This window comes from Lathyrus oleraceus, chromosome 7, assembly GCF_024323335.1.
Source record: "Lathyrus oleraceus cultivar Zhongwan6 chromosome 7, CAAS_Psat_ZW6_1.0, whole genome shotgun sequence".
In the NCBI taxonomy this organism is placed as follows: Eukaryota; Viridiplantae; Streptophyta; class Magnoliopsida; order Fabales; family Fabaceae; genus Lathyrus; species Lathyrus oleraceus.
The window spans coordinates 184,731,556-184,751,961 of record NC_066585.1 but is presented as its reverse complement, the minus strand read 5'-3'; the positions used below and the strand labels follow the sequence as shown (position 1 = coordinate 184,751,961).

At 37.7% G+C, this 20,406-nt stretch overlaps 1 protein-coding gene across 1 annotated transcript; it reads right to left on the bottom strand.

Annotated features, from left to right (window-relative positions):
* Positions 1 to 6,984: 6,984 nt before the first annotated feature.
* Positions 6,985 to 20,180, bottom strand: LOC127102792 (uncharacterized). The gene is made up of 4 exons (XM_051040123.1): positions 18,950 to 20,180; positions 16,606 to 16,751; positions 15,381 to 16,267; positions 6,985 to 7,057 (listed from the first exon to the last, which is right to left on the bottom strand). Exons 1-4 carry the CDS (start codon positions 20,103 to 20,105, stop codon positions 6,985 to 6,987), a joined length of 2,262 nt encoding a protein of 753 aa, XP_050896080.1. The 5' UTR covers positions 20,106 to 20,180.
* Positions 20,181 to 20,406: the final 226 nt, after the last annotated feature.

The window sequence follows — 20,406 nt, the reverse complement described above, 5'->3', positions numbered from 1 at the left end:
TGAAGTGGCTTGGGAAATCAATGATGCTTGCTGACAGGCTTAATTGGGATTTGTATTTTCTATTCTTTTCAAAATTTCCAACTATATTTTCTAGTACCTCACGTCCCACATTAGTACAAGCTTTTGACCCTTTTAATACATATTTAGGCTCTAATGTTAAAACTTATTCTTTATATTTTATCTTCTCTCATTAGAATTAGTTCACCTATTTGTTTAACAAAGTTATTTTATCCGCTTATATTCCTTCTTCCTCTTATTTTCTATTTGGCCAACTGTGTAAAGTAAGATCTTTATTATAAAAAATATACTTTTAAAATATATTGAATAACTAATATATATATATATATATATATATATATATATATATATATATATATATATATAAATTTAATTGAAATACACTTGTCGCATCTCGAAAATTACGATTCCTCGCGATGGTCGCGGAAAAAATTATGTTCGAACAGAGTCGCCACCGAACTTTATTTATCCCAATGAAGGAATAGGAAAATATCGATAAAACCTTTAGGAAATGGAATAATGGTCGTCGCAACCGTATTCGGGTTCGGGAGTTGATTACGCAAGGGGAAGGTATTAGCACCCCTCACGTCCGTTGTACTCAACGAGAACCTTTTAGTTCTAATTTGCGTTTCGAGTGTTAATTTATGTTTGTTTGTTATCTTTGGGTTATGAAATATTAAAAATAGAAATGGATGAGAACCTCAGAAAGGGAAAGAGGAGGTTTTTTATTAGTGTGCTCGCGAAGATACAACAATCTCCTGCCTACGTATCCTTATGGTGCAATAAGAAAATCAGAGCATTCGTAGTTCGGGGAACTACGGTTGGTTAATGTCTTTTAGTGAACAACTGCTTAGATCGCGTTCTAAAGGCTAAACGCTGACTTGTCTACTCTCGGCGGAGGCTTAAACACTAGTTTGTTGTGCGCATTAGAAAGGATTAGACGGTGTTCTTTCTGAAAAGAGTTTTGATCACACGAGGGTGACAAGTTAGATTAATATATTTGATGTTTTGATTGGTTGAGATGTTTTTGGTTGGATGACAATTACTTGGATAGTCGAGTAAGACAACTCGTATCCTAACAGTCGGGAAAGGGAATAGAAGACTCTAGACCGCTTTCTTTTTCATCTTTAATTATAGAAAGGGTTTGATAATAGTTAAGGTATTTTGACTGGATGATGATTACTCGGGTAATCGAGCAAGACAACTCGTACCTTAATAATCGGGAAAGGGAATAGAAGACTATAGATCGCTTTTTGTTTCATCTGAGTATTTATGAAAATAAGGTCGTATATGGTTGATGTACTTTAGAATAAACGACAAATGCTCGAATGACTAAGTAAGACAACTCATGTCCAAGCATTTGAGGAGAGGAATTGAAGACTCAAGACCATCTCCCTTTTCATATAGTTTACTGTGAAAATGATTTGATTAAGTCACAAGTTTGTGGGAAAATGGCAATTGTTTGACTAACCGAGTAAGATAACTCGTATTCAATCAATTGAGGAGAGAAGTTGAAGGCTCAAAATCATCTCCCTTTTTCATTTCGTTAGTATGAAAATAATTTGATTTAATCTTGGTTTAAGGTTCGTAAAGAAATGACGATTGTCTAACTGACCGAGTAAGAAAACTTGTATTCAAACAATCGAGGAGAGGAGTTAAAGGCTTAAAACCATCTCCCTTTTCATTTCGTCATTACAAGAATGATTCGTTTTAATTGTGTTTAGGAGGATAAAAATGACGACTATTTGACTAACCGAGTAAGAGAACTCGTTATTCAAATAATCGAGGAGAGGAGTTGAAAACTCAAAACCATCCCCCTTTTCATTTCCAAATGAAATGATATTTGATTGTGATTGAGTATTTTAATTGAGTTTGAATAAAAATGGTCAATATTAGATCGAGGTTTGAATTGGTGTTTGCGAATAAATTGTATTTTATTGAGTGAATCAATCATCTAATCGATTATTTAATAATCGAATAGGTCTCATTGTAAAAAAGCCCAAGAGTAAGTTATGTGAGGTTGACGACGATGCTTTAAAACGACCGACTTACAAAGGTGTTTGAAAATGGGCTTGACTTGGAATCAAGAACTGTGTGATTTTTAGTAGTTTAAAGTGGTTTTGAAATTGGTTTGGATTGATGATGAAATTGAATTGGTATTGGTTTAGAAATGATTGAAACGATTGTAAAATAAATCGATCAATGTTTAATTATTAAAATTAGTTGATTAAAGTTCGCTTGAATCGATTGACTAAATTAATTAACGATTATTTAGTTAAATCAAATAATCAAGTTAATTAAATTTAATTAATAATAATTAACTAATTGGTCAAAATTTAATTAATTAATTAAATATAAATTAAATTAAAAAGAATTAAGTGACGATATCGATTTATTTAATTGAATCGGTGTGCTCAAACCGGTTTGTGCGTAATGACAACATGGTTAACGTCATTCGCAAAATCGTAATGCGGTGAAGTGTTCTATTAATATATTTCATTTTGGTGGAATAACGTCATAAAGATGTCGACTCCACGTTTCCATGTCTGATTCATATAACATGATGAAAAATAAAAAACAATGTTGTTTACAAAATTGTTTTTATCATAAAAGGGGGGTAACAGTATTGTCGCTACGCGAAAAATACAGAGTCGCCATCGGTTTTTATTTATTCCAAAGGAAAGGGAAAATATCGAGAAAACCCAAAAATATGATCGTCGCAACCACGAACAGGTTCGAAAGTCGGTTATGCAAGGGGAAGGTATTAGCACCCCTCACATCCATGGTACTCCATGGGAACCATCTAGGATGTTTGCGCTTACGTGTGTATTGTTTATCAAATGTTGCTTGCTAAAGGATTGAGGAGATGGAGGTAGATTTTAAATTAGTGTGCTCCCCAAGGAATGGATCCTCGTGCCTACGTATGCCCACTTGTTGAAGTGAGAAATCAGAGCGTTCGTAGTTCGTGGATTTGAAATTTGTTTGTGTTTGTTTTGTTGATTTTATTACCTTGAAGAAGGGTTTTCGAATGTGTCGCCCTAAGGCTCAAACAAAAGGTTTGAATGCGTGGAATTGTTTTTAAGTTTTGAGAAAGTGTTATTGGTTTCGGATTGCACTAAAGACTATGGATAAAGGTGAATACCATAAACGGTCAAGCCAAACATCTTGTGTTCGAAGCATTCAGAATGAGTGTAGGAAAGCTCCAGTCTCATCCCTTCTTTATCGCTTAAGGCTCGTGATGTACGATCCTAATCGCCATTTATTGTGTTTTTTGGATTTTTGATTTGGAAACGACCTCTTGGCATTGGATCAAGGGTTTGTTTATTGAATTTGATTTGGAAAAGACCGCTTGACGTTGGATCAAGGGTTTGATTATCGGTTTTGAATGGGTGAACGTTCCTAATGCCTAAGGAGTAGCTAACAAGCAATAAAAGAAAGCGAGTAAAAGCATACATCGGAATGGGGAGAGGGGTACATGTAAAATACAAGGGGGTGCGGAAATAAAAGGTCTCATTGTCAGGTAGCCCAAGAGAAAGCCATGTGTGTGCAATTGTGTTCTAGATGGGGAAAACAAGTAAAAGATTACAATTGATATTACAAATTCTCCTTGATACTTGCATTCTTCCATGGTAGATCACATTAGTCCAAAGTCTCTTTTGCAAAGGGTCCTAATGAGTCTCTAAGTCCATTGTCCAAAGTCCTCACCATGCTTGGGAAATTATCTTGTTTTTTGTATTTTTTAAGTCTTTGCCTTTTTTATGTTCATTTTAGTATGATATGAATATGTACAATATGGAATGTAAAGCAAATAAAAGCAATTGTAAAGTAAATTTGGCAAAAATAAATGTTAGGAGTTAGATGCGAAATTTAAAAGTTAGGTACGAAATTGTAAAGTGTTAGAAGTCAACGTACGAAAATTAAAGTTAGGTGCAAAAAGTAAAAGAATTAGGTGTTAGAAATTAATGTTAGATGTTAGATCAAATAGAAATGATAAAAGAATATTTAACAAAATTCAATTTCTAAACGATTATCAACAATTAATTCCAAACAGTTAACAAAATTGAATTCTAAAACAAATACCAAATCAATTCCAAAATTGAATCATCAATTAACAAAAACAAATTCTAAAACAATTACCAAGTCAATTCTAGAAATCAAATCTAATTAAATTCTAAACAAAATTAACTCCTAAATTCAATTCTAAACACCATTAGTCCTAATTATTTTTACTAACCAATTAACACTTCTTAAGATTAATCCTAATTAACAACTAATCCTAAGTCTAATCCTAATTAATCTAAACTAACTAGCTATAAAGCAAGGTATATGAGTTTTCAAAGTGCAGAATGGGCCACGGGAGAGTGCAAGCTGAAAAACGGGGTGTGTTTGTGAAGTACCATAGGCCCTATCGAAGCCTCTACAAGGCTACTGTAAGCAGGCAGCAAAACAAGAAAACACAAACGGAAATGCGCTTACCAAACGCGCTTATTCACAAAGCTTATCCACAAGCAGAAATGCAATTGGTTCTATAATGGAGATTATACCAGAACTTCACAAACGATTACGCAATGGTGACAACTTCTACTATCCAATACATCCTCATGGCGACGATGATGACGAACACGCACAGCTTCTGAGCGTCTCTCTTCCTCTTCTCACAGTGTTGGAGCGAGCTGGAAGCGTGTGAGCGATAATGATCTGCGAGCTTCGAAGCTTCCGGTGGTGGTGGCGGCTTAACTCTGTCGTGTAGAGCTTCGAGTGCTGAAGCTCTCACAACAATGGAAAAAATAGCGTGTACTGAAGATGGGAATTGAGTGAAAAAGCTTTTGGAATGAGGGAAAAAAGTCTGAACCCAATGATTGACAATGATTGCCACTTATATAGCACGATCCAAGGGCAAATTGGAGAATTAAGTCTGAATGGTTCAATCTACATCATCCAGCTGGCATTTAAGTGAATGAGAAGGTGAGTTTTTACATCATGAATTAAGTCATGTGGGATTTAGAAAATTGAATGGCACGCTTCACTCCTTGACTTGTTCACTGAAGTCCCAACTGTGGATATTTGCCTTGAACCAAACTGGCTTGGATCCCTTAATTTCCTGAACTTCTTATTGTTTTGAAACTCAATGATTTGAATCGAACTATTTTTTGGATTGTAAGTCTGTGTTGGTATGCTCAGATAACTTGCCCTGTTTTTGCAGGTTTTCTTGGCTTTGGTTCCACAGCAGGGTAGTTACCATGATTATGACTCAAATTCCATTTCTTGCCTTGCATTGCCGATTGTTATGGATTTTGCCGATGTAGTCATTAGAATCATCTTGGTCCTCTTTTGCAGGTAGCTCCAAAGTTGCAGTAGGGTGCTTGGTTGATGTATGAATTGATGTGAGATCCATGCTATGGTTTTGGTTTGCTTCATGTTGCAAAACTGCTTTGTTTGACTTTAATTTGAAACAGTTTAGTATGCCAACAGGGTGCAACCCAATTGTGGATTTTGCATTGTAGGTTTTGACACATTGTTGCTAATCCATGATACATTTCAGGTTTTTGATTTTGACAGGCTTGGCAATGAGGATATTTACTTCTAATTATGACCTTGATTTGATGCAGAATGTTGTTTTGGACTTACCATTTGCGGTTCTGTTGCAGCCGATGGTGACTTATAGCTTTTGATTGAGTTTCGTTGTCGGTGTTGCCGTTGGCTCTCACTACATCATTGTGGCTTGCAGTTGGTATGCATTTGTGAGACTGTTGTGTTCAGTTGCTGTTGCGGTCTGTTGTCGGCGTTGTCGTTGGTTCCAGCGTGGCTTATGTTTCATGCCGCAGTTGGTTTATATTGTGATTGCCGTGGTATTTGCTTGGTAGCAGCTTTTTGGTTAGAAAATGCACGGCAAGTGGAAGCGTGAAGTATAGAATCATGAGGCATACCAAGACTCTCCCTCTTTTCCATTCTGATTGTAACTGGCTCTCTTTGTGATATATGTATACAATGGTGAAATGCTTGTAATAAAAGGTTAGTATATAAGCTGTGTAACAAATATGTCGACACTATGCTCATGGAAACATGCTTGGCTTTAACATGTAAAAATGTGCTCATGATATATAAATATTAATGGAATGAAGTGTATGAGAATGTAGCATTACGTACCATGCTTTTTACATTGCCCTTTTTTATGGATATGTAAATGAATATAAAATGTGGATAATTGCAAATTTGGTTTATAAAATGAAAAGGATTTGGATTTTTGAATGGATTTGGAGTGGTAATAATGGATAAGGAATTGGATATTGGGATGGCTTAGATTTATGGTTAAATGGGCTTAAGGATGATTTGAATAAAATGGCCCACTAATGAAGTTAAAAGAAAATGCTACAAAAGATCTTTGACTATCAAAGTCAAGAATTAGGATTTTGATCCATATGATGTATAATGCCATAAACTCAAATCCAAAACCCCGATTTTATCAACCACAAACCCTGAATCCGTGACACCTATGAGTTGATGTTAATTATGAATGTTTGAATGCACATGAATGAGTATGAATGAGGCTAGATGGATATCAAGTTATAGTCCGATGAAAAAGCGAAAAGGAGGGCAAATTTTGGGGTGTGACAAGTATCAATGAGCCTAATATATGCACTAGGGAAATCCAAAACTTAATTCAACTTTCTAATAATATATAATAATAATAATAATAATAATAAAATAAGAAAAAAGATGCAAAGGGGAACACCGCCCCTACTTCCTGATTCCATGTAATCTTGTATTTACAAGAGAATTATCCTTGGCTAATGGTGTTAAGGCCTGTGGGGTCGAAAATAACAAAGAAAGAAAAAAAAACCAAACTGAAGCCCAATACATTCCAATGAAAAACAGAACTAAATTTTCCTCAGTTTTCTTCTTGAATTCAACACACTCCACAAACACAAGCAGCAACAAAAAAACATACTCTAAAATTAAGACAAACTATCTCCAACATTTAGCTATGGTTTCAACCTTAATGTCGAACGGAAATAAACCGCAATATAGAATGATTTCCCTGATAAAAACAACAATACTACTTATTTGCGACAAGAATATCGGTATCACTGTTTTATAGGACCCAAACCGCAGCACAACTCGCACAAATAAGTATTGGAAACAAAACTCAAAGCTGCAATGTTGTTTTAGAGTCGAACGCAACCACGTAAAGCAAAAAACAACAATAATGTAATTACCAAAACAGAACAACAACACTCACATGCCATTATGTAAATTATTACGGCGACTCGAGAATCATAAATTAATAGCACTAGCATAACAACAAATACACATCAGGTGCACCGCTTCGAAGACAAACAATTTTTGATGGTAAAATATGGAATACGGTAATGAAATTCGTAACAATTTGTAAAAAACAAACGCATGATTTTGAGCCAAAATGAAACAGCATAATAGATATGTTTGAAAAAACTCGAGATCTTTACCGAAACGCGGATTCCCAATGCTACAAGTTATTATTGCGTCTGTCAATATTTTCACTGAGTTTGATTGTCGTGTTATGAGTTGGTGCCTTCACTCTGTGTTATTGCGTGAACGTCAATGCGTAAGCATGCTACCATGATGCGGTTGTTGTTGCGGTGTTTGATTTCCGATAAATATTCTATAATCTCTAGCAGGAGTGATCTTCATGCATTTCCTATGGGACCACCCCTTACATATATCGCAGTCCCCCCAAAAACACTCGTCGGTATTATAATTTCTGCCGCAGGTCCCGCAGAGAGCTTCACTGTGCTCGTATTCCTCGTTTTAAATACGCGGTGACTATGGCTCGTCGGTGATGCTCATAATTTTCTGGTGACGAAACTGTATCTTGAAGTGGTGGCTCGGCGACCTCGTGGCGATTTACGCACTGTAGTAGACGATGCATTTGGAATTTGCGTGAGGATTGTGTGAGGGTTTGCGGATGAATAATGCTATGTCGTTGTGCTGTTTTATGTAGGTGGATATTGGTTAGATTGTGTGTGTTAGATCAATGAGAACATGATGTAAGGTGGTGAGTATGCACTTTGCAGATGGAGGGAGAAGTTTGTGGTTTGTGTGTTGTTGGAACTTGGAATGAAGTAGCAGGAGGTTTTGTTCTTTTAAAGGGAAGAAGAAATGGTATATGGTAGAGAATGAGGGACTTGGATATGAGATAAAGAAAGAGTATTAGGTTGAAGATGGAGTGGGGTGAAGGAAGATTTTATGAAGTTACAGCGGAGAGAGTTATGTAATGTGAGTGTGTATGTGCCTCCACAATGAAAACTCTTTTGTTTTTTTCTTTCAAAGCTCTGAGCTTCTTCTTTTTCTTGTTGCAGTAGAGAGAGGGACGTGAGGGATATCTTTTGTGTTTTTGTCCGTTGAAGTCTTTATTATTTTTCTTTTTGTCGTTTTTGGCTCAGAGAGAGACGTTGGAGTGTGAGAGAGTTTTCCCTTCTCTCCTTTCTGACCGTTGGCGTGTCCGAAAGAAGAAGACATATTTTCCATTTTATTTATTAATTATGTAATTAATTTAAATGCTATTTTTGATTGGATGATAGAATGAACACGGATTTCTAATGAGGAGGATTGATCAATTTGAATTGATGGCCTGGATCAAATCAAAGAAACACACCAAGAAGCACATACTATTTTAAATAGGTTAAAATGCATATAATGTATTTTTTATATGATTTAATTGATTTAGAACAATTTAAACCAATTGAATCAAATAAAATTCTCAACTTCTAAAATGAGTATGATAAAAACAAAACAAGGACATGGAAAATTCTATTTATTTAATCCGAATATTTTGGCGAAAGAATAAAATTAAAATGACTAAAAATGAATAAAAGTCGGGCGAAAATTTGCTCAAAAAATAAAATCGGATGCATGAAAATGATCAGTGCGGAATATACTTATTGAAAAAATACAGTGTTTCTTTAAATTTTGAAATAATTTTTCACCGGTTAAAAGGCTCAGGCGGGTCAAAATGCAACTGAAACAGTCGCTGAAAAATACAAAGAGCACACCAGGTTAAACTACATGAACCGTAGATTAATAATACTGGCGTCTGCGATTTTAATTTCGAAACTCTTTATCTGCTGATTTTGTCCGTACTTGAGGAAAGATTCAACCGATTTGTCTGTATTTTTAATAAGTTTATTTTGACTGATATTTCGAGTATTATTAATGATAAAATGCATGGTATGCTGTACATATGATGTAAACTGAAAATTAAATAGAATTTATGAAAATTTAAATATACCCGGACAAAATTGGGGTATGACAGCTGCCCCTATTTAATTACCTCAAATCGGAAAGTAAGAATGACAATAGTCTTCGTGCATTCGCGGTGGGAGATAATTAAATACAAAGAGACCCGAATTTTGTCCTAGGAAATGCAAGGAAGAAAATGCGGTGAGAAATAGTAAAAGACATTATCCTAAAGTAAAATGGAACATACAAGACTTTCTAGGAGTCGCCAGAACAATATCTTGGACATCACAGTCGAGATATGTTAGTAATGGAATGACATCCCTAGCTAAATCTTAAGACTTTTCCAGGATGTTAGAATAGTATACAGGAAATCTGGCATGAGACTCTTCATTTTGATGAAGCAACATCTCAAACAGTAAAAGTGAGATTCTCTGTATCGAGTCGAAACATCATCTTATATGATAGAATTAAGATATTCCAGCAAGGGAAAAAATACCTTAATTGAATCTAAGAATCTCCGAGGATATTAGAGCAGTATCTCTAAAAAAATATGAAATGAGACTCTTCATATTGATGAAGCAGCATCTCAAACAGTAAAAATGAGATTCTCTGTATCGGGTCGAAACAACATCTTATATGATAGAATTAAGATATTCCAGCAAGGGAAAAATACCTTAATTCAATCTAAGACTCTTTGAGGATACTTAGAGCAGTATCTCTAAAAAAATAGGAAATGAGACTCTTCATATTGACAAAGCAGCATCTCAAACAGTAGAAGTCAGATTCTCTGTATCGAGTCGAAACAACATCTTATATGATATAATTAAGATATTCCAGCAAGGGAAAAATACCTTAATTGAATCTAAGACTCTTCGAGGATACTTAGAGCAGTATCTCTAAAAAATCTGAAATGAGACTCTTCATATTGATGAAGCAGCATCTCAAACAGTAGAAGTGAGATTCTCTGTATCGAGTCGAAAGAGCATCTTATATGATAGAATTAAGATATTCCAGCAAGGGAAAAATACCTTAATTGAATATAATACTCTTCGAGGATACTTAGAGCAGTATCTCTAAAAAATCTGAAATTAGACTCTTCATATTGATGAAGCAGCATCTCAAACAGTAGAAATGAGATTCTTTGTATCGAGTCGAAACAGCATCTTATATGATAGAATTAAGATATTCCAGCAAGGGAAAAATACCTTAATTGAATCTAAGACTCTTCGAGGATACTTATAGCAGTATCTCTAAAAAATCTGAAATGAGACTCTTCATATTGATGAAGCAGCATCTCAAACAGTAAAAATTAGATTCTCTGTATCGGGTCGAAACAACATCTTATATGATAGAATTAAGATATTCCAGCAAGGGAAAAATACCTTAATTCAATCTAAGACTCTTCGAGGATACTTAGAGCAGTATCTCTAAAAAAATAGGAAATGAGACTCTTCATATTGACAAAGCAGCATCTCAAACAGTAGAAGTGAGATTCTCTGTATCGAGTCGAAACAACATCTTATATGATATAATTAAGATATTCCAGCAAGGGAAAAATACCTTAATTGAATCTAAGACTCTTCGAGGATACTTAGAGCAGTATCTCTAAAAAATCTGAAATGAGACTCTTCATATTGATGAAGCAGCATCTCAAACAGTAGATGTGAGATTCTCTATATCGAGTCGAAAGAGCGTCTTATATGATAGAATTAAGATATTCCAGCAAGGGAAAAATACCTTAATTGAATATAAGACTCTTCGAGGATACTTAGAGCAGTATTGTCGCATCCGCGAAAAACAACCGGCGGGAAAAACTAAAACAAACAGAGTCGCCACCGTGCGTTATTTATCCCAAACGAGGGAAAGGAAACGCTCGAAGTAAACCTGGAAAAGACATGGTCTCGCGACCAAAGAGAGATGGGATCGGGAGTCGGTTACGCAAGGGGAAGGTATTAGCACCCCTCACGTCCGTCGTACTCGACGGGATCCACGCTCAAAAGAAATAGAATGAGGTTTCTAAAAGAAAACTGCTCACAAACATGCACACACACTGGAATACAACACAGATGGAATAAAGGGGGGAACGGGCTCGCTAGGACATCGCATCCTATGCCTACGTATCTCATATGGAATGAGAATCAGAGCTACCATAGTTTGGCTCACGCACGCCGAAACAAAACACACGCCCAGACGCTGAGACGTCAAAACAAACACATAAACACAAACAGGAAACCGACTGCCAATCGCTGGACTTACGTCAGACTCCAAGCACACAAACAAACACAGGAAACCGACTGCCAATCGCTGGACTTACGTCAGACTCCACACAAACAAGAAGTTAACCGGACGCTGAGTCGTCAAAAGCAACAAAGAGTTGACCAAACAAGCTAACAGGGAGTCTGGTACTCGAGCCTGCTAGAGGTCAAGCAAACACACACAAAAAAAGAAAAAGGGTGCCCTGAGAGATCTCGTACGATCTCCTGCCTACGTACCTCATCTTGTATGAGGATCAGGGTGACGTAGTTCCCCTTAACAGGGAAAGAAACTAGCTTAACCAGATACAAAGGGAGACACAAACTACTAGGGAGACTACGACTCGAGCCTAGAAGTTGTCATGCATCATTGCCCTATGTTAAGGTTTCTATCTACTCGCACAGGAAGCAAGCTATCTTAAACAGCACAAACAGTCATACAGAAGCACAAAGCAAGCACACACACTATATACAGACAGAGGGGCTCAAACAAGGCTAGGTTTTAGTTGAGGGGTCATATCAACCTCAACAAACAAACCACTGTATCGGGGTGATGTTAGCTCTTAACCCTAACATTGAGAGTTAGGGTGAAGCAGACGAAATAGGAAGTGAAGATAAGACTTCACAGCTCTTATCCCTGGCCAGGGAGAGCTTCAGACAGATGAGATTGTGGGAGTCTAGAAAGTTGGAACTCTTCTATCCACATATGACTGACTCAACAAAGATCTTGGGTTAATATCCACAATGCATCAACACAAGGTGCGTGAGCAAAGTGGATGACTCACTGATTAGCAGGAGATGGACTACACATCTCTTGGATCTGCCAATGCCTCTTCACTTAGGAGGTCTTTGATATGTACAGGGGACAAAGATAAACAAACACAAGTGTCATACTGTTGAAAGAGTATATCTTTGGCAAATATTTTTGTATCGTATCCACAGAGATTAGGTGATATTACCGCCGTTCGATAATTCAAATGTTTTAAGTTTAGAAAGTAACAGGTTTGTTTTGTTTGGAAAAATATCTTGTTAATCAATTTTAACATAAACTATTAAGTGGTTTTAGACAAATATAAAAGCTTGGCAAGATTGGAGTTCACTATTTCAAATATCTATGATTCCCTATGATACATAATTAGATTCAAGATTATTGATGATGTTCAAATATCCTCTCAAAGTCATTTATGTCTAAATGATATCGTGATAGTTACTATATTGATCCTTAGACGATCTCTCCACCTAACTATCAATATAGTAACCTTGAATGTTCAATATCCAAGAATAGTAATGAATAAATCTATCTCTACAACTTATTCATTACTTGAAAATCTGTTTTATGTCTAAACTCGAGTAATCTCTCTCGACAACTACTCAAATCTGGTTTTCAAAGTAAAGCAAAAACAGTTCCAATACATCAACAATCTTTATCTCATATATAAATCAAAGTGAATACATAGATAGATGAGAATAGCTACTACCTCCAATCTTGACAAAAGGGAGTTTAGCTCCTCATCACCATTGTTACAAAGCAGAAAGATTTAGAAGAAAACTCTGGTTTTTCTCTATTACAAAAGCTCTACAGCACCAATGTGTGAATCAATGGAATAATGTCTCAATACCCTAGGTTAAACTATTTTGTCTCTACCAAAAAGGTTGACATTTCCCCATTTGGACATTGTCATCAGCAGCAGAAAAGCACTTTCCAGGCAGACATCAAAATGGCAATTACTTTTTCTGCACAGCAGCACATTTGACCCTTGGTCAGCTTGCTGGATTCGCAGCCTTCGCGGCGCGAAGGGAGTTCGCGGCGCGAACTGTAGCTTTCCCAGCTTCCTTGTTTGGCAAGCTTCCTCCAAAATGCCATGTTGAAACCAAGGTCTTGCTTATCCAAAATTCTACACAACTAACAAAAATGTGAAATAACTATTCAAAACAAAATAAATTAAACCTAATTGCATTTATACAAATTAATGAAGATAAAAGTGTGTAATTACATCAAAACTTGGTAAAAGGGACCAATAAAAAGGTATAAAAAGTAGTACAAATTGGTCCCTAACAACTCTCCCCAACTTAGCATTTTGTTTGTCCCTAAACAAAAGTTTCCACCCTCACAACCAAGATCATGACACAAAAGATTTAAACAAGCATTTATCAAGGACATTCAAATGGTTCAAAAGTGTTTGGCCTCTTCTCAATTCACCTCTCTCAATTCTAGACAAACATGAATAAGGGAAATGGTAAAGTGCAAAAATCATTCCAAGTATCTCAAAGCTATACATGTCAAAATTGAATCAAACTTACGCACACATCAATGTTGATGAATAACATGAAGGGTTACTTTCACTCATCCAAGCAGTTAAATCAACAACAAATCGAATCATGCGGCTATCACAACAAGTACCAAATCATGTGAAAAATGAGAATCAAGAGGTCTTTCAAAGGTTGTAATTTGGCTTAGGTTGCAAGAAAGGATATGATTAAGAGAATTCAAAAAGGTTGCCTATCCTAAGGGAGCATTCCCAAAGATTCAACTCTACCAATTTCCTTTTCCTTGGTTCCTATCTTTTCTTTTCAAATCCACACAACCATGAGCATATAATTTTTTTTTTTTTTTTTTTTTTTTTTTTTTTTATATGCTCTATGGTTTCAAGGGTGATTTCTTTTTCTTGTTTCTTTTCATATTCTTACCCTTCCAAAGAAACTCACTATTCCAAGTTCCCTATCAACTCTTCACTTTACTCTCCCCAACTTTAGATTCCACAACCGATTTATTCAATAATGCTCCCTACTTAAGAATAAGCAAAAGGCAAAATTTTTGCAAACAACTCGGTTTGAGGTTTCAACTGATACGAAAGAAATTAGGATTCATTTATTCCACAATTTTCAATTGATTTTACAATGATCAATCAAATGAATCCTAACAAGCTCAAAGGGGGTTAACTAAGGATTACTCCTCACAAGGTTCGTTGATTTAAGCTTTTTGGTCAAGTGGTTTTTCTCACAAAAATTGCCTCTATCATTTTCAAAAATTTCACACAACATTAGATTGATGCATGATTTAGCATGATAAGAATGAGTCAAAATAATGCTCGGTTTCCCGCTTTTTTAGTGCACAATGGAAAGTTTCCTCACAAATGGTTAAGTCCTATTTTGATTCAAAACTGACATATACTTCAATGAATTTATGAAATGGAATTTGCACACAACATCAACCTACTCATGTTAAGTCTAGAAAGCGATAAAGTGTACCTTGAAATTGCCGACACTAATTCTTATCATCACCACTCGAAGTATCCTATGCTTCTTTCTTTGCGAACAACTCTTGGTTGCTTTAGGCTTGACTTAAGCGTAAGAACAATTAACTAGAGCTGTTGGTAAACCAATTTGATTAAAAACACACTTAAATTTCACAAGGTACTCATGCAATTATAAAAAGACTAAAGAAAAATTAAAGTGCTAAGATAAAGTCACGGTGAACTAGAGCCACCAAAAAGTACATTACAAAATTCCCAAAACAAAAACAGAATTAGTCAAACGAAATTCAAACAAACAATTCTCTTCAAAACTCCACAAATTCAATTCTCTTCCTCTTCATCACCACCTACACCTCCAAGAACATCTTCCATCTCCTCATTTGGGTCAGCACTACCTCCTGCACCCCCCATAAAATTTGGCCTGCCCACAGGCCAATCAGCATAAGCTGCATAGTCAGCTTGCGATGGAAAAGTACGGGCCTCTGGTGCCAGAAACGTGTTCTGGAACTGCTGCTGCATGGCATCAAAAAGAAATGATTGAGACCTCCTGGAGGCCTCAAAGTTCTCACAGCAGTAGTTGGCAAAAGCCATCTGATCAAAACCTGGGGTACTCTGAGGTTGAGGTTGAGAACGGGACCTGGCTCGGGACCGAGAGGAAGAAGTACCAGATGCATCAGTCTTCTCATTCGGGTTCTGCAGAAACCTGTTCAAATAAGCGTCACTGATCACACTGGTGATCGAGTAGTGCACTTCCTCAGGAATGTGAACATTGGCCCTACGGCACAATCCCATGATGAGTCCTGGATAAGCTAGCACACCAGCTTTGCCCCCGAAATTTGTTCCACTTAACACAATCTTTCTCATCTCGCATGAAATGAGGGCTGCAACATCCACCGTCTTCCCGATCATGATGCAGTACAAGAGACACCCGACATCCATAGGAATTGTGGTGGTGTGGCTTCTTGGTCTGATATTGGTTAACAGTAGCACCAACAAAGCTCTAGCTTCCAAATTGAAATTTTCCCTCTTCCACAATTTCGGGTGCCCTTGGTCATTCACTTCAAAAGATTTTCCTCTGAGACAAAGGGTGGCATTGACTGCTTCCAGGTTCCATCTGTCAGCTGCTACCATGGTATTGTACTCACAACTCTCCCCCTCTCCAAGAGTTAAGGGATGACCTAGATAAGAATTGATGTCATCCCTTCCAAATGACACAATCTTTCCCCTTACCCTGGACTGGTGAATGAAGGTCGTACCTTCCTCACGATGCATCGCATTCGCGTAGAATTCTCGGACAAGGTCGTAGTTGATTGCGGCTTCCGGCTCACACAACTTCATCCATTTTCTTTGCTCGAAAACCTCAACCACTTTGTGATACACTCCAGTTGGAGCCAGGCGGATAAACCTTTCCGGTAGAATAGTCCTCTTGACAAGACTCTCAAAGCGTGCTTCGTGCTCCTCACTGATGAACCTTCGGGGCGCACGGGCCTGAGGAGGTGCTGTGGTCTTAGTTCTCTTAGACATCTGCAATCAAAACCAGCACAACCACAAAACAAACATTATAGCATTAGTCAATAATCAAAAAGAAAATGGCTGCTGGAATTCACAGTTCGCGGCGCGAAGGGAGGTTCGCGGCGCGAACCCTGCGATTTCAGGAAATCCTCAATTGCTTTCTAGGGTTTCACCAAAGAGGGATTTAACATACCCAAACAGTCAAAATGCATAACCCTAACCTAATCCTATTCTATTTCACACAAGCATAGCAATTCCAAACAGCATTCACAGAAAAATACATCTCTAACCAACCCTAAATTGAAAAACCCCAAAAAGGGATTGGAAAAGAGGAAATGAAGATTACATACCTTTAGAATCTCTACACTTGCAGAAAGAAGAAGATTGGAAGAGTGAAATACTGAAAAACGTTGAGAAATGGTGGAATTTGGGGGTTGGGATGAAAGCGCGGCAAAAGGGTTTGAAAAGAGGAAGTTTGAAATGAAACTGAATTGACCTAAACAGTATTTAAATGAATTCTGTCACGCAAAGTTCGCGGCGCGAACAGGGGGTCGCGGCGCGAACTGCAGAAAACAGAACCAATTAAAATTTTTTCATTCAGTTCGCGGCGCGAACAGGGGGTCGCGGCGCGAACTGCAAAAAACAGAAAGCACTCAAATTTTTTCATTCAGTTCGCGGCGCGAACAGGAGATCGCGGCGCGAACTGCAAAAAACAGAACTTCAAAAAAAAAATTTTTTAAAACTTCAATCAAAGCTAAGAATCACACAACAGAGAAATTTAAATTGCACACAAACAACGTTGGGTTGCCTCCCAACCAGCGCTTTGTTTAACGTCGTTAGGAGCTCAACGGTACCTCAATTAGCTTGATCCAGATAAGGAAAGGACACACACATCACGGTTTATGTCACCGCTATGATAGACTTTCAGTCTTTGACCATTGACAGTCCAGCTTTCTTGCGACTTTGGATCCTCTATCACAATGGCTCCATAATTCCGTACTTCCTTGATCACAAATGGTCCAGACCATTTAGACTTCAATTTACCCGGAAACAACTTCAACCTTGAATTAAAAAGCAATACCATCTGGCCCACATGAAACTCTTTGGGGCGGACCTTCCCATCATGGTATGCTTTTGTCTTCTCCTTGTACAGCTTATTAGAATGGTATGCATTGTTCCTTAGTTCCTCCAACTCATGGAGTTGACCTTTCCTTCTCTCTCCAGCTAGAGTGGAATCGAAGTTCAAGAACTTAAGAGCCCATAATGCTCTATGTTCCATTTCAACTGGAAGATGACAAGTCTTCCCATACACCAGTTGAAACGGAGTCAGCCCAATAGGTGCTTTGTAAGCAGTGCGATATGCCCACAAAGCCTCATCAAGTTTTAAAGACCAATCCTTTCTTGAGTTCGAAACTGTTTTCTCAAGTATCCGTTTGATTTCCCGGTTTGAAACCTCAGTTTGACCGTTCGCTTGTGGGTGGTAGGGAGTGGTCACTTTATGCTTTACACCATAATGTTGCAAAACTTTTTCTAATGGTGTATTGCAGAAGTGTGAGCCTCCATCACTCACCAACACTCGAGGCACACCAAAACGTGAAAATATGTTCTTCTTTAAAAATTTGATCACGGTTTTGGCATCGGCCTTGGGTGAGGCACTTGCTTCCACCCACTTCGAAACATAATCGACAGCAACTAAAATGTACTCATTAGAGAAAGAAGAGGGGAATGGGCCAACGAAATCAATACCCCAACAGTCAAAAACTTCTACTTCTAGCATGTTGGTTAGAGGCATTTCATCCCGTTTTCCTATTCCGCCACTCCGTTGACATGCATCACAACTCTTCGCATGTTCGTGCGCATCTTTGAATAAAGATGGCCAATAAAAACCCGATTGGAGTACTTTAGTGGCTGTTCTCAAACCACTATAGTGACCTCCATACGGAGAGTTGTGACAGTGCCACAGAATGTCTCTTGATTCCTCCATTGTTACACACCTTCTCAAAATATTGTCTGCCCCCACTTTAAAAAGATAAGGATCATCCCAGACATAATATTTTGCATCAGCTAAGAATTTCCTTCTTTGATTGCAAGTGAGGTCTTCCGGTGTTAAACCAGTTGCTTTGTAGTTAGCAAAATCAGCAAACCAAGGCCTCACTTGAATCGCATAGAGTTTTTCATCTGGAAATTCTTCTCTCACCTCTTCTTCTTTGTTTGTAATTTCTACATTGACCAATCGAGACAGATGATCTGCTACCAAGTTCTCGGAACCTTTTTTATCCCTAATCTCTAGATCAAACTCTTGTAATAAAAGGATCCAACGAATAAGCCTTTGTTTTGAATCCGGCTTGGTAAGCAGATATTTGATTGCAGAATGGTCAGTGTAAATTACAACTCTTGAACCAATCAAATAAGCTCTAAATTTTTCCAATGCATATACTATGGCTAGCAATTCTTTTTCAGTTGTTGCGTAATTAACTTGGGCGTCATTCAACACCTTACTAGCATAGTGTATGGCATGGAAAACTTTATCGCTTCTTTGTCCTAACACCGCACCCACTGCATAATCGCTAGCATCACACATGAGTTCAAAATCAAGATTCCAGTTTGGTGCTACGATTATTGGTGCGGTGATCAACTTTTGTTTCAAATCTAAGAAGGCTTTAAGACATGACTCATCAAAAAGAAAAGGCGTACCTTTGTTGAGTAAATTACTCAGTGGCTTTGCGATCTTTGAGAAGTCTTGTATGAATCTCCGGTAGAAACCGGCATGTCCTAGAAAGCTTCTTATTCCTTTGATGTTGGTTGGAGGTGGCAGCTTTTCAATAATTTCCACCTTGGCCTTGTCCACCTCTAGCCCTTCAGAAGAAATCTTGTGACCAAGCACTATACCCTCAGTTACCATAAAATTGCATTTTTCCCAGTTGAGCACTAGGTTGGTCTCCACGCATCTCTCTATAACTACATCAAGATGCTTCAAACACACTTCAAAAGATGATCCATAAACAGAAAAATCGTCCATGAACACCTCGATGCATTCTTCTATCAGGTCTGAAAAGATAGCTTGCATACACCGTTGAAACGTGGCCGGTGCGTTACATAATCCAAAAGGCATTCTTCGGTAAGCAAAAATGCCGAAGGGACATGTAAAAGCTGTTTTCTCATGGTCTGCCGGATTTACTGAAATTTGATTATACCCCGAATATCCGTCCAAGAAACAGTAGAAGTTTTTGCCGGCGAGCCGCTCCAACATTTGATCCATGAAAGGTAGTGGGAAATGATCTTTTCTTGTGGCTTGGTTCAACCTTCTATAATCGATGCACATCCTCCACCCTGTCACTGTTCTCGTCGGAATCAACTCGTTTTTATCGTTTTTAATCACCGTCATTCCACCTTTCTTGGGGACCACTTGTACCGGACTCACCCATGCACTATCAGATATGGGATAAATCATTCCTGCTTCTAAAAGTTTAACAACTTCTTTCCGAACCACCTCTTTCATTGATGGATTCAAACGCCTCTGAGGTTGTGCAACCGGTTTGAAGTTTTCCTCCATCATTATCTTGTGCATGCAATATGCTGGACTAATACCCTTCAAATCGGATAAAACCCACCCTATCGCACCTTGGTTCTTTTTCAAAACTCGAATCAACTTATCTTCCTCCTGCGTGGACAATGTGTTGCTTATAATCACCGGTTTGGTACACTCATCTCCAAGAAACACATACTTCAAATGCGACGGAAGCATCTTCAATTCTAACTTTTGCTCTTCAGTTTCCTTCTTTGCATTCAAATCTTCCACTAATTCTTCTTGATAGGCCAGTTCACCACAAGATTCTAACTCACGCAACATCGCTTCGATCTCTCGTTCCTCATTGTCAGTTAACACATTGTATGCTCCAATAAGGGATCTTTCCAAAGGGTTAGAAATATGGATTTGATTCACGACCTCCACTACTTCCTCTTCACTTGCATCAATTCGAAAAGAATCATGCTTGTCAGTTGGATGTTTCATTGCTTCGAAAAGGTTAAAAGTCACCTCTTCATCTTGCACTCTAACCTTCATAAGCCCATCATCTATGTCGATCATCATTCGAGCGGTCTTCATAAAAGGTCTTCCAAGGATTAGGGGTACATCGCGGTCCTCATCCATC